Below are 14,069 nucleotides of genomic sequence, written 5' to 3' on the forward strand. Positions count from 1 at the left end.
ACTATGGAAGTTCTTCCGACGTTGGATGAGTTGAAAGAGCTTGCTCAATTTGAGCACGTGGTCTACCTCGACGCCGATACAATTGACTTCGTCGATGAAGACGACGGTGAAGCTATCGAAGCCCAACTTGCTGAGGTCTATGCGCTGGAAGTGTACCGCGAAGAGATTCGTCGTGCAGAGCAAGTCAACGTGGACGAAGCGGTTGCTTTGAGTTTTTACGCCAAGGAGGAGTATAAACTACTACACTCTACCGACTCGGATCTGGATACGGACAGCGATGATGATAACTCGTTGGTGCTGGTGGAGATCTCCGATCTCGAATGCAAGCCACCTCCAACGTGCACGAGTTGCGTGGCACCTCTCGAGGACAAAACCACGCACCGGGTTTTAACGTGTGGCCATCTCTACTGCCAGGATTGTATCGCCACTCGTTGTCGCTTGGGTGTCCGCGATCGGGCCATGGTGCCTGCGCACTGTTGCAAAAGGGAATTCCCTTCCGACTACGTGAAAGAGGCGCTGAATGCTGTCGAGTTCGCAACGTACGAGCGATTTCTGAAAGACAAGGACTGGCGCTCGTTGGATCTGAATTCGGATCGCGACTACGCCAACGCAGTGCGCCAGAATCATGCCGTGCAGTGTCCTGGATGTGGCGTGGGAGTGCAGAAGATAACGGGGTGCAACCACATGACCTGCTTCAACAGCCATCAATTCTGCTTTTTGTGCACCAGGAAGTGGAAAACTTGCGCCTGTGAAACCTAAGCTCGCAAAGCAACGTCGTTAACGTACGAGAGGCGAACACGTACCCGTATCCTAATGTTTTTTTTGCGTTTTAACCAGTACCGGTAATCAATACAGCTGCAGTTGCGAGTCCAGATTAATAGAGCAGCATTTCGTGCTCGTTCTTGTTGCTGAAGTCACCGATGGAAGTTGCGAGCACGGGGGGGTCAACTTGTTCCACTTTGGCTCCGAACTTGTCGTGGGAGATGAGGATGGAGAACTTCTCGACAGTAGAAATGAGATCTCCATTGATCCCCACGTAGTCGAAGTTGCCCAATAGATCAGTGTAGCCATCTTTGTAAAACTCCGTCTTGGTGCGCCCACCCACCGATGACACCTTGGCGTACACCTTCACGTAGCACGAGCGCACTGGAAGACCGTCACGTAGAACTTGCAGGATGCCACACTGCGTCATGACATCGATCTTCAGAGTCGAGTTGAAATACGGAACGATGACGTTGATTGGTGGGGCTACGCTTTCCACTGTACGAGACGACGGGGTTTCTCGAACTCGGACCATCATCTGCGCTCCGTTCAGCTCGTCTGGGATCTGCACAGCTGTCTTTGTTAAGTTGGAGTCTGCTGGAATAGTGCTGAGGTTCACAGATAGTTGCAGTCGAGGTTCGACTAGTAGAACGCTTGAAGCGGACGCAGCAGAGTCGGAAAACGTGTTGAACGGCTCCGTCGAGAACATCAGCTCCACGTCAATTGGGTAGAATGCGAGCTCGCACTGTCCAAGACACTGCGATAGCAACACCATGGCACCTTCACCCACACTTGCTTCGAGTTTGATTTGGCTTCCACGTGTAGTCGCTGCAGCTTCTCGGTTCAACAGGTCACCTTCCGTGGCAGCATCTACCATTTCCGTATCCTGCAGAATCTGCGTCTCAAATGCGTCGTATTCTTCCAGGAAGTCTTGGATTCTCATAAATCGCTGACGCCATCGAGGCTGCGGGTGCGTGAGATAGCTCGCAACCACTCGACGAGCAACAGGGAACATGGGTCTTAGCTGGCCATTGCTGCGGAAGAAATCGAGGAAGGCTGCCAAATAAGCAAACTGCACTGTTGCCTTCACCTCGACATCATCAGAACCAGAGCAGCTCTCCAGACGACTGAAAATATGGAGAGCGTCCTCAATTCGGTCGAACAGAACCATATAATACGCCATCACCAGCAGGTGTTGGCCATTCAGACGAGTACGCGTCCCCAATCTCTGACAAAGGTCTCCATAGTACTGACGCGTTTCGGCGTTCAAGATGCGCTTGCCCGCTGTTTTCGCTGTCTCTCCAAACGTAACGTGTGAATTCACTCGGCCTGTCACAGGATGCACACGTCTCGTTAAGAACGGCCCGAACTCGCAGTGATCAAAGCGCTCCACCTCGGACACAAATCGGTCGGTGTGGTACAGTCGTCTCTCGTCCACAAACGACGAGGAAGACCCACTACCCACAGCCTGTGTGACATCGTTTGAGCTGGCGAAATACTCGTGCATGGCTTGCTCGTCGCAGTGAAGTAGTGCGTACTTCCAGATACCCGACACGAACACCATTTTACGTCTGAAATGTTCCAAAATGCCACGGAAAAAGGATTCATCATGACAGCGCCAGCATAGCTTTTGGTAGTCGATCGTCACACCAGGTTTTGCTGACTCTATGAACTGCATGACTTCTTGCAGCGAACCTCGGGCACTAACGTCACTCCAGGACGTCAAATTCACGCGAGAAGCACACTTGACCACCTTGCAACTGGCCGTATCGTCTTGCATTTTCGCCCACGCAATCACTTGACCATCAAGGGAAGCTCGTGCAGGATACTGAGCAAAAGTGCCAGCTTCCGGGAAATAGAAGGAGAACTTGAACTCGTCCGTATGGTTCGGAGCCACATTTCCAATCTCGTTCTTGGTGTAGAACCCACTTGATCCCATGGGAATCGCGCCTTGAGGTATCTGGAGTAGTAAGTTGATATCCGTGAGATGCTCCGAGCCAATGTTACTCAAAGTGACGACCGTCGTGTAGATCTTGTTGACTAGTAGCTCGCTGTTGGAGTCTTCATTTTCATCATGGATACGTTGCTTCAAAATCAGTACACTGTTGGCTGCTGAGGTGGACTCTGCAGGTCTGATACTTCGATGATAAAGAACAGCATCGCTACTGGAACGAAGAGTTACGTGGGTACTTGCAGAGGAAGAGAGCTGCACTTGAGTCGGCTTGGCTTCAATGTCGAGATCCAGCACCGCCAACGCGAACAGACCTTCCGTTATAGACACCAAAGCTTCTGGGAAATACGAGGACACGAAGCGCTCACCAGCTTGTCCACGTGATACATACTCAGCGTACTCTTTCCAGAATTTGTTACGACCCGACAGTGCGGGTTGTTGCCCAGTGAAAAAGCATTTTTCTTGTACTTTGCGAACCTTGCCAGGAGGAATGTAGAGGGTTTCTTGCTTCACTTTCTTGCGCTTCTGCTGGGCTTCCTCTTCTGAGGTGCCATCTCCATCGACATCTTCTTCACTGTCGTCATTGTCGCTCTCGCTGTCAAGACTTCGTACTCCAAAATCGTCATCCGAGTCCATCAGGTTAGAGCCCGAGGTAGTTTCTGTAATTTCTCTTTCTCTGCCAGCTGCAGCCATACCGAAAGCCGAAGAAGCCCCAAATGAGGCTGATTGATATACTGGACTTGCGGGTGAGTAGCACGGGGACGACGGTGCACACATCATCTGCAATCGCGGCATCATTTCCGCCCTTCCCAAGTATCTCGAGACGTTTGGTGGTGCAGCGCCGAATCCCATCCCCGGAGCAGAATTGCTTGGTGGAGGCGGAGGCGCTGACGGTTCAACTTGACCTTGAGACAACACCGTGTTAAACAGACCTGAAAGCGCGCTACATTCCGCAGGATAGCTAGAGTCAACCTCGCGAACGACAGCTTGACAAATACGCGTTCGTACTTCCACGCCTGTCGTTCTTTCGGCCACCAGTAGCTTCTCGACGCAGCTCAATCGCTGGAATGCCGCCGGACCGAGATAGAATCTCCTCAAACTAGATTCATCATTAAGAACATAATAATCCACCAGAGACCTGCTGATCTTCGCTTGAATCAACGGTTTGGCATACTGTCGGAAGAATTCTGGGTCCTTCCGGAAGAGATAGAAGTGGAAATCATCACACGCGTAAGCGAAGTAAAAGCTGCTCTTCTCAGGAAGACTCAAGTTCCGCCACTCTTTCAGCTTGCTCGCCAGTTCGCTGACCTCACTTCCGCTTGTGAGTGTCGGCCACAGGTTGATAGCACTCTCGAGGCTGTCGTACAACGCGTACTTGCTTGAAAAGGAGCGCGGAAGAGTCTTCACTTCTCCTGGACGGATGCATTCATGACTGTCACCTTGTTGAAAATGCTCAAATGGTACCAGAGCCTCTTCCACACTCAGTCGAATGTCGCGCTTCGGTAGGATCAACTTGTTTTCTCGACCTGGAAGCATCATCGGCAGTTCCTGAGTACAGACACATCCACTTTCGCTGTCGAATGCGATCGTGCAGACCTCAAACGACTCCATTTCACTCGAAAAGAAGGGTAGCCCACTCAGATCAATGCGAACAGTGCCATCCGGACTCACATTGGACGAGACTAGAAGCTGGGACTGTTTTCCGAGGAAGGAAATGCTCGGTTCACGTCCATGGCCTGTCGATGATCTCCTCGTCGCGTGGTTCTTCGTTGCCATCGCTCTCATCACCCCTCCTCTCGACTGAATATCATGTGATGCCACAGCTTTGAATCCAGTCACCTTGTCACCAGCTTCTACAGTCACCACCTCCATTTCCGATTCGCTCATAACGTGAGGATTTTGAAGTAGCGACGGCTTTGGCAGCAACGGGGATCCAGTAAGAAGCATCAAGTTTTGACCGGAAGAAACCAATGCCCGTCGCTGAAGAATGTACGCGTACTCGTCACTGATCTTGCGCATCTTCAAGAAATCATTTTCAAGTGGAGACGAACGGAAGTGCAATCTTGGCAGACGAGATCCAGAACGCGTGACCGGCGCCAAGCCATCAGCCACGAGAACCTCACTTATTTTCTTCGAGCGCATATCCAGGAATTGCTTCAGCAACACCAATACATGCGTCGAATTTCTTGATGTATTTCGGAGCTGAATCTCTAGCACCAAGTTCTGTTTGTCTTCCGTTTTCAGTTCTTGCGAGCAAATCGTTAATGGTAGCGTTGGAGTGGCCAGCAGAACTTGTTTTGGCTGAATGATTACCCCAAGCGGTAGATTAACTTGCATGTTCTTCTTCTTGCACACAGTCACCGGGTACTTGAGGTTGAGTGGGCGTAGGTAGACGACATACTTACCTTCCTGAGCGACTCGTACTGCAATACTGACAGCACAATTTCGCTTGTTCTTCACCACCTCAATAGCTGAAAGATGGGCTGCATTTTGGAGCACTGTGTCGACGACTTCACACACCGAAACCAGCTTATTGTCGACCCATTTCTCCACTTCTGACGAAAACGCAAAGGGAATAGGGATCTCCACAGTGTCTTCCACCGAACAGTTCACAATTTGCGGTCGGTATGAACGCAAATTCGGTAATTCCCAGCTACACGACTTCGTGGATCCCGTGCGAGCTCCAAGTTCCACTTTAAGTCGCTCAATGTCTTGGAGTTGCCCTAAACTGACCTCCCCCGACGCGTCGGCTTGAAGTATCACTTTGATCTCTTCAGTAGAGTGAACGTGCTTCAAGAAGAAATCTGCTGTAGCGTTCGGAATAGGCTCGCCATTGTGACCAAGAACTAGTACACGAAATTCACTTGGACTGTACGGACTCCCTGCTTCAAGTGGCCGACGAACAAAATGAGCGGTGTACGTGCTGTCGAAATCGTTCACGCGTTGCACTTTGAAGCGCTTGGAGGCGCTCACCTTTGGTAAATCTCGAGTCTTCACGTCCTGATGTGGTCTCGAAACTCGCCCTTCAAGCGTGACGTTAAAGCTCTGAGCATCCATTGGAATCTCAAGGCTAGGAGGACTATTGACAGCCTCTTGCAAGGACACAAACGACAGTATCTCCTTGTGTGAGCTCGAGCCGACATTGCTGGTATTGATGAGATCGAACTCAATCACCACCTTCAAATTTACAATCAAGTCGAGTGACTCACCAGTTGCAAGACCAGCCACAAGTAAGCGAGGACGGGTGACAAGCTGGGCAATGAATCCAGGAAGTAGCTGTTCGGCATCAATGTGCATGTCAACGTCCACGTCAAAGGACTCGGTCAAATAGCTGAACGACCCATGGAAATACCCAAATGACTCGTGACAGAACGCGATTGCAAACTTGTCGCTTGAGCCGCCTTCATGTGGATGACGGAATGGAACAGTGATGCTCCCTTTGTCGTCTGGTGTGTACTCGCGGCCATGCTGCGCTCTGCTACCACCAGACTTCACGTTGAGCACGAGAGCACGAGCATCACGAAGAGGATTTCCACGCTCATCCAGCACCATAAACTCATGACCATGCGTCGTAATACGCTCCACGTGACGGAGAAAGCCCTTGCGTAAGATAGCTCGACACGTCATTCCCTTCTCAAATACCTCGACCACGAACACGCCTCGTCGAGACTTTCTCGTGGCATTGAACTCGACCGACACTCGAGATTCCTGCCATCGTGTGAGGTGGCTCAAATCGATCACCTGCTCTTCAGTCGGCAGCAGCCCATCAAGACAAATATCCCCCTTTATCTCACGACGCAAGCGAGAATAATATTCGATCGTCTTGATCTCGTACAGATGCGCAGTCACTGACTTGACATTCAGAATCCGCACGTAAAATCGCAGTGGATCATCCGGCAAAAAGTATGTCGGGTTGGACTCGCAGAAAACCAGCTGTGGTGAGCTCAACTCGCTGGGTAGCTCCTGGCTGTTAGCTTTCAGCTTGTCCGTCCACTGAGAGAACACGCCTTTGCCGCATTTTATCATGGTCAGCGCGTGTTGTACGTCTAAAAATGCCATTGTCCAGGTAGCTGGAAAGTGCACTGAAAACAGTTTTCTCATCAATTCCAGAGGACCACAGTGTTGTCAAACTCTTGCGAATGATTTCGTTGTGGTTGGCTTGATACACCGCGTTGAATCCACACGATCCAACGTAGCTAAATGTGTTCAAGACGCGCCCACCAGCGATCTTTACATATTCCACCAGACAGTTCAGCAGCTCCGGGACTGCGTTTGCGTTTGAGCAGCAGATCGCGTTCAAAAGCTGCAGTTTCCGGTACAACACCATCACTTGGATATTACCCACTGACGAAGGTGCGAAATCGCGCAGGAATTCCACATACGTCGCAAGATGCTGCAGCTCCTTCTCATTCTGCGCTTCACTGCGGAGATCAGAACACTGCTCACTGTCTACCTCCGCCGCAGCTCGAAGCAGTTGCATTCCACGAACAGCAAACTCGCTGTTGCTACGAAAGAGCTCGGGGTCTTGTCGCGCACACTCCAACAGTTGCGAGAAGGACAATGCTCCATGTGCTGCTCGGAAATTGAAGCTGTATCCCTTTACAGGGTCCTTGTCCCTCTTACGCTTAACGTCCCTGACAATAACGTCCACATATCTACAGCATAAAGACCGCAACGTATATCAGGTTATCAAGATACATGAGCAGCTGCTAAAACAGACAGCGTACCCTGGGATATCCGCGTATTCGAACGGGTAGTCGTCCAAGAACACTTCCAGCATCTTCCAGTGTTCCTCCACCGATCCGTTCCATGTGAGGATCTTCTGGAAAGTTTTCTCGCGTCCATAGACGTCCAAACCGTGCAGAAGTCCCTTCAACGAGGAATCTTTCTCGGAGCTATAGCTCAGAAAAGTCAGTCTGTTCTCAATCATGACGTCCAGATCCAGCAACTCGGGCAGTAGAGCCGACGGGTGCGTCTCCTTTCTGATCTCCGCCGTCCCTCCTGTTGGCTCGGGGTCTTGATAGTTCACCTGCAGCGACGTCGTGAGCTGTTGTGTCACATTCTACAGAAACAGACAATAAATCAGCACGCGTGGTTCACTCTGCCATCAACTCTACTCACCTTGATTTCCTCTTGTGGTCTCTTAAGCTTGTACAATAGATCCAGCTCCAATAACAGTCGCCGTCTATGGATTCGCTGGGAACGTCGCCAGCAGCTCCTTCCTGTGAGCTCTCGCTCCACCGTCTCTAGCTGCGTCTTGTTCTCTCCCAGCACTTGCCACGCCGCCTCGTGCTTCTCCGTCTCCATGAGCGTCTGCACATCAAGCAGTTTACATAGCGACGAATAGAACCAGAAGTCGGGTGTGCCCGGTGCAAACGTCTTGTGCACCAGCTGCAGCTTGGCTGCCACGCTCTCCGCCAGAGCGAACGCCTCCTGGAACGCCAGCTGCGCCTCGGCGCTGCCAGTGGCGCCCTCCGACGCCAATGCGGCTTCAAACTGTGAAGTGACCATCACTCCTGACGATTGTTCACTTTGCGCTCAAAAATGGAAGTGAGCTTTGGATACGAGCATGTTGAAGTGGGTACAGATTTAATTAGCCAATCAGATCGATTGGGTACAAAACTACCAATTTTGTACCCGCTAAATACACAAATATATCATAGCTACATTGTTTTACTACTTCAACTTGATCGTTGCGATGGGGCTCTTTGGTAAGAAGGGCAATGGCAGGCGGGTGGCGGAGGGTGGAGGTGGGACACTCGCTGCAGCTTCTCTCCCAACTGCGGCGTCGCCCTCGAAAAGCAAAACTGGAGACTTGGAGCTCTTCGGTGCCGACAGTGACGAGAGCGACGATGACGCCACCATCGAACGCTATGCGAAAGATGGCGGGGACGAGGAACTGGACGAGAAAGAGGCAGCTGAAGCCGAGAAGAGGAAAGTAGCGGTGCTCAACTCGAAGGTAAGGGACATGACGAGAGGGACAGACCGTGCGATACTGACAATAAACAACTGCCACGTAGCTATCGCCGGAAGAGTTGTTCAAGAAATACGACACAGATGGGTCAGGCAATATATCTGCTTCCGAATTTCTGGCAATGGTATTTTACAGCATATGATCCTCCGTAAATGACAATTGTGTTGCTAAATGTTTCATGTTGTAGCTGCCGGATCTGGGGATTTCCATCTCGGCTGCAAAAGCTATGCGGATATTCCGCAAATGCGATACTGACGGCGGTGGCGAGATCGATCTTACCGAGTTCAAGATGGCAATGTTTGCGGTGGATCCAGTGTCTGGCAACCCACTCGGTTTCTCTCCGTCGACACTATTGGGGCCTCGCGATGCCTTCGAGCTGTTCGATGAAGATGGCACAGGGCAAATCGATGAGCTTGAATTCGCAGTGAGTAGTGCAAGCGTAGCGGTGTCCATAAATCGTGGACTGATAGTGGCTTTATGCAGGACGTACTTGAGTACTTTGGTATGGACGTGAGCGACGAAAAGCAAGAGAAAATATTTAGAAAGTATGATAGGGACAAGAGTGGCTACATCGATTACCAAGAGTTTCGATCCATGTGGATCAAACTGGTGGATGTACGCGAAGAACTCACAAAGCGAGGAGTAGAAATCCCGAAACACACGCGATTGGTGAAAGTACAGCAGATACTAGAAACAATTCTGGACCAAGAGGAAGCTCGAGAGGCCGCAGCACTCGAACAAGCCAAGAGATTCCTACAACGACAGCGTGATAAGAAACTTCGGGAGCAGCTGGGCCAGAAGGCAATTATCCGGGCTGAAGACGAATTGGCTGCAGCATTGGATGCGGCAGGGCAGGTCTACATAATAGGGAGTGGCAAATACGACCAGTTTATTGGCGACCCTGTTACTCGAGACGAGGATTTGTTTCCAGGGTTTAAAGCTGTGAGCGATATCTGGTTCCACCGAGTAAATCCAACTCACCAGGAGCTCCAAGTAATAAAACCCAAAGCTGCAGCGACAGTCAACAAGCAAAAGAACGCGGCAGATCAAGGTGTCGACGTAACTAACAAATCTGCGCTCCAACAAAAGAACGTGAAGATCACAGACCCCCAAGCTGGTAATCAACTTAGTGCCCCACTAGCGTCCAAGTATGTGCGTCGAAGAGTAGAGAATAAGCGCTGGAAGTTTCAAAGTCCGCCGAGGCTAAACAAGCAGACGATTTCGGAGACCAAGACACATATTCGAGCAATAGCTCGTGAGATGGATACGGCGAATGATCGCAGCGAAGGAGAGCAAGGTGCCGACTTGAAAAATAGTCCCACTGAATCGTCTGAGGTTGAAGAAATACCCCGCGATGCGAATAATCAGGTCCAAGATGAAGAGGAGCTTGCCAAGCTGTTCTTCGAAAACCGCGAGTTCGTTCGCAGTCTAAGGTTCCGCTCGACTACTTTGATGACAAACACGGGGCCGTTGTGGGGTAAAAGTGTCGTGCAAGGTGCGATCAGTGACAGTGTCGCATTTGCCGTCACAAGTTCGGGCGGTGTGTTCAGCTGGGGAGGGAGGAATAGTACGTGGGAGGCTTCCAGTCGACGTCTTGCTGGCTTTGATAGCGATTCGGACGATGATGTTGATGAAACTGGTTTGAAGAAAGATGCAATGGCTTCGGAGACTGGGATGAAAATTAAGATTACGCCGCGGTCAGCATTACAAAAGATGTGCACCCCAGAGCAGGTAAGACTGTTTTAAATGTACGATAATGTAAGACTAACGGCTGTGTGCGCAGCTAAAAGGACTGCGAGATGCCGATGTGGAAGCGAGAGAAGAAGAACTTGTGGAGATGGAAGCTCGGCAAAAGGAGGAAACCCAACGCTATGAAAGGTGCGCTGTCTAGCAGCAATGGATTTTATTTACTACAGTAGTTCTGATCGATTACTCTATGACATGAAGGCTGAAGCGAGTAGTTCTGTATTATGACGTGTGGGAACCACCTCCCAGTAACGCTACACGACTTCTGTTTATGGAGCAAGTTTTGTTACCAAAGATCGAGTACGATCGGCTTCTTACGTCGGCGCAACTTCGAGGTCTCGAGTTTCAGCAGATTACCAAAATGGACTTGTCCCTCGCTCTCGGAGAGTGCTTTGAGCTGGAAGTCGAAGTGAAGGGAGAGGCAGGACACGTTGCGTTTAAGGAATTGGAGAGCCTGATCAAAGTGCGTCGCAGGGCTGTTTGCTATCGTTGTTTTTGTACTCAAAGTCCACATTGTCGAGCAGGAATACAGTCAAGATAAAAAGAGTAATCAAGAAAAGCAAGTTAAACTTCTTCAAGCGGTATGTTAGCTGGCTGTTATCGATCATAAATGTATATTTACTCATTTTTGTGTTGATGTGCTAGGAAAAAGACAAGAAACTGCAGGAGGTAGGAGAGAAGCAATGCCATGTTGATGAGGAATGCTCACAACTTCTTGTTACAGTGGCAAGACGTTAAAGCACTTCGGGAAAGTAGACATGCCAAGTATGAGGAGGATGCAAAAGCCAGAGTTGTTGACAAGATAAAGCGCGCGGTTAGTCATTTGGTCGAGCATGTAACATATTTTCTCCTAACTCTTCTGCTACAGGACCGCGCTTACGAATCTAGAGCAGCTCGACGAGTTGTGCAGTTGGAAGACACGATCCCTGAGCTCACTGCTAGAGGTGGTAATTTACGGATCGAGATGAGCGGCATTACTACAAGGTATGGTAAAGGCTACGCCTGATCCTATTTGGTTCGAGACTCATCTCGACATTATGTGCGCAGAGGACCACCACTGCACTCGCCAAGAGGCTTAGTAGTAAGTAAACAACCACGATTTTCGTTAGCCAGGTGCTCACTTTATTGTGGTAGGCCGTCGCAAGTGTTTCAGCAGGAGGTTCTCATGTGGCTTTGGTGATGCAGGATGGGTACAAGATCTTACACAGCTGTAACAATTACATGGTCTTACCTATATTCAATTTATTTGTCAGATCGCTGTACACGTGCGGAATTGGCACTAGCGGACGTCTCGGTCTTCAGCTAATTGGAGGAAAAACACGTTGCTACGATACGAATCACCCGCAACGTGTCGAAGCATTCACTGTACGTGCCCGTGTATCTTTTACCCGCTCCAACTTTTAGATGGAGAACTTACACGTACATTTAACGCGACATCTTCAAGAATTTAAGTCTGCGTCAAGTGTCCTGCTCTTTTTCCCACAGCGCAGCAATTGACTCGGACGGATCATTATACACTTGGGGGTCGGCCTGTACTGGAAAATTGGGAGTCGGGATTGTGGAAGACGAGTACAAACAGTACTCATTGACGCCGCTACTGGTCAAATTCCCCGGAAAACGCACGATCCGGTCGGTATCATGTGGACCTTCGCACACTGGAGCAGTCTCGACAGCAGGAGAGCTCTTCATGTGGGGTTCAGCAAATGGAGGGCGTCTTGGTCTTGGACAGCATATGAACGACACTGTAGTTGTCCCCACATTGGTGAGAGAGCTCGTCAAGAAGAGAATCCGAGTATGGCAGGTGTCCTGTGGAACGGCACATTCAGCCTTGTGCACTGAGGTTACGTCCGAATGTACCGGTGGGAGCAAAAAACTGCTTGGTGGCCAGGTCTACGTGTGTGGAGGTGCAACTGCACTGAGTCGGTTTGTGTTATCATGGGAACGGATACCCGAGTTGGACGATGTTGGCATTCGCCAGGTGGCGTGCGGTGGTAGCCATACTGCTGCTGTGTCCTCCTACGGCGAACTGTTTACTTGGGGCCGAAATTTTCATGGTTGTACAGGTCATGATGCAAGCGTAAGTGTTGGGTACGCACATTTGATTTGGATAATTGCGGCTTACTGTGGCCTCGCCTGTGCGTTGGATGCAGCGAGTATTTATTGAAAAACCAGAACTGCTAAGGTGTCTGCATGTGGAGCCCTATAACCTGGCGCTAGGCAAGCCTTGCCGCCAGATCAATATCTACAACGAGCAAGGTCCTCATTTGGCTGTCAATGGGGAGACTGGGGGCGCTTTAGCTACTTGCATTCACACTCATGTACAACAACAGTTGCCTTTCAAGACTCGATTGATCATGTGCTAATAGTTTTCGCGTTGCAGATGGAAGACAAACCATGGTGGGAAGTTGATCTGGGGCAGCCTGCAGTCATCGAGAAAATACGGGTAAGTCCTTTTGGTTTTCCGCAAGACTGAACGATCTAATTGTTTGCGTAGTTGTGGAATCGGACGGATGAGCCATTGAACCCGTCAAAGAACAGGTCGGAGTATAGCAATCGCTTGTTTCCTTGCTGGATCTTCGTTAGCGAGTTTGCGTTCCAAGATCTCGACGGCAATGAAGGGTACGCCAAACTATGCTGCCTACAGCCACGAGACGAGTTCGTAACGTGGTTTTGGGCACTTGATTTAGTCTCCGAGCAGCGAAAATACAGTCAAGCGCGTTTGAGTTGTTCCGGACGAACAAACGCATGACAGAATGGGTCCTTCCAACGGCAAACACGGTCGGCCAATTCATCCGAGTACAGCTGCAAAACAAGAGCTTCCTCCATTTCGCTGAAGTAGAGGTGTTTGGCGTCTACTCTGCCTTCAAGTACGTGGGCAAAGTCGGCACTGTCCAATGTAGTACAGACGCCACAATGGTTGTCATGCCTCCCATTTCGACTCAAAGGTGCGTACTCATACAAATATGTACTATGAGCATGTGCAGTGGAAATTAACACCATTGTAGCGTGCTGGATGACTACTACCTTCGTGCCGTACAAGCTGATGCCGACCACGCCACAATTCTACGCCAGTACGACGCATACGAGCGATCATTCCGCAAGTTTGGTCGTGGTACTTCAGAAACACTTGACGGGCCGTGTCGACTCTGTCGTGTCTTTCGTGATTGCGAGGTTTGCCAGTTCTACGCATCAGCCAATTACAATCGTCGCTCATTGAGCAGCGGGGAAGTGAAGCCACTTCCCGTTCGACTCGTAGGTGATCGCATGGGACTTAAGGTACGCGTTTTCATACTATAGAAAAAAAGTGTTGAAGTTGCCATCGCGCTGATGAGTGCACAACTGATATAGGAACTCGTACAAGTGGCGATGGCGGAAGGCACGTTAGTAGCTGAGCAGCAGGAACAACTTCGACAGGAACAAGAAGCCGCAGACAGTGCTCGAGAAGCCGAGGCCGAACGGCAACTCGCAGAAGAGCAGGAGCGCAACAAGCGGCAAAGTCGATTGCTGAAACCTTTTCAACGTCTCAATTTTCGCAACACGAAAATTTAGCAAAAAGACAAGAACATTTCAAGATGGGTTTTCAATTGTTTTTGCTATTGGGTGTTTCATTTTTAAAGTGGGACGTTGATTTTAGAC

At 50.1% G+C, this 14,069-nt stretch overlaps 6 protein-coding genes across 6 annotated transcripts; 4 read left to right on the forward strand and 2 right to left on the reverse strand.

Annotated features, from left to right (window-relative positions):
* Positions 1–3: 3 nt before the first annotated feature.
* PITG_10056 (uncharacterized protein) lies at positions 4–391 on the forward strand (the record flags this gene model as incomplete). The annotated part of the gene is made up of 2 exons (XM_002902546.1): positions 4–290; positions 367–391. The coding sequence occupies 2 exons, from the start codon at positions 4–6 to the stop codon at positions 389–391; spliced, it is 312 nt and encodes a 103-aa protein (XP_002902592.1).
* A 68-nt stretch (positions 392–459) lies between these two features.
* PITG_10057 (uncharacterized protein) lies at positions 460–759 on the forward strand (the record flags this gene model as incomplete). The annotated part of the gene is made up of 1 exon (XM_002902547.1): positions 460–759. The coding sequence occupies one exon, from the start codon at positions 460–462 to the stop codon at positions 757–759; it is 300 nt and encodes a 99-aa protein (XP_002902593.1).
* Positions 760–807: 48 nt separating this feature from the next.
* Positions 808–6,739, reverse strand: PITG_10058 (uncharacterized protein; the record flags this gene model as incomplete). Its single annotated transcript, XM_002902548.1, has 3 exons — positions 808–3,246; positions 3,289–3,372; positions 3,619–6,739. The coding sequence occupies 3 exons, from the start codon at positions 6,737–6,739 to the stop codon at positions 875–877; spliced, it is 5,577 nt and encodes a 1,858-aa protein (XP_002902594.1).
* Positions 6,740–6,741: 2 nt separating this feature from the next.
* On the reverse strand, positions 6,742–8,224 carry PITG_10059 (uncharacterized protein; the record flags this gene model as incomplete). The annotated part of the gene is made up of 5 exons (XM_002902549.1): positions 6,742–6,759; positions 6,804–7,368; positions 7,441–7,608; positions 7,681–7,775; positions 7,835–8,224. The coding sequence occupies 5 exons, from the start codon at positions 8,222–8,224 to the stop codon at positions 6,742–6,744; spliced, it is 1,236 nt and encodes a 411-aa protein (XP_002902595.1).
* Positions 8,225–8,411: 187 nt separating this feature from the next.
* Positions 8,412–10,433, forward strand: PITG_10060 (uncharacterized protein; the record flags this gene model as incomplete). Its single annotated transcript, XM_002902550.1, has 7 exons — positions 8,412–8,672; positions 8,734–8,811; positions 8,875–9,111; positions 9,171–9,680; positions 9,723–9,738; positions 9,829–10,326; positions 10,390–10,433. The coding sequence occupies 7 exons, from the start codon at positions 8,412–8,414 to the stop codon at positions 10,431–10,433; spliced, it is 1,644 nt and encodes a 547-aa protein (XP_002902596.1).
* Positions 10,434–10,704: 271 nt separating this feature from the next.
* Positions 10,705–13,730, forward strand: PITG_10061 (regulator of chromosome condensation (RCC1), putative; the record flags this gene model as incomplete). Its single annotated transcript, XM_002902551.1, has 15 exons — positions 10,705–10,896; positions 10,958–11,014; positions 11,079–11,102; positions 11,158–11,247; positions 11,302–11,417; positions 11,481–11,514; positions 11,568–11,623; positions 11,687–11,810; positions 11,878–12,516; positions 12,584–12,751; positions 12,814–12,876; positions 12,928–13,052; positions 13,121–13,378; positions 13,439–13,612; positions 13,655–13,730. 15 exons carry the CDS (start codon positions 10,705–10,707, stop codon positions 13,728–13,730), a joined length of 2,196 nt encoding a protein of 731 aa, XP_002902597.1.
* Positions 13,731–14,069: the final 339 nt, after the last annotated feature.

This window comes from Phytophthora infestans, genomic scaffold (assembly GCF_000142945.1).
Source record: "Phytophthora infestans T30-4 supercont1.17 genomic scaffold, whole genome shotgun sequence".
NCBI classification, from domain to species: Eukaryota; Oomycota; class Peronosporomycetes; order Peronosporales; family Peronosporaceae; genus Phytophthora; species Phytophthora infestans.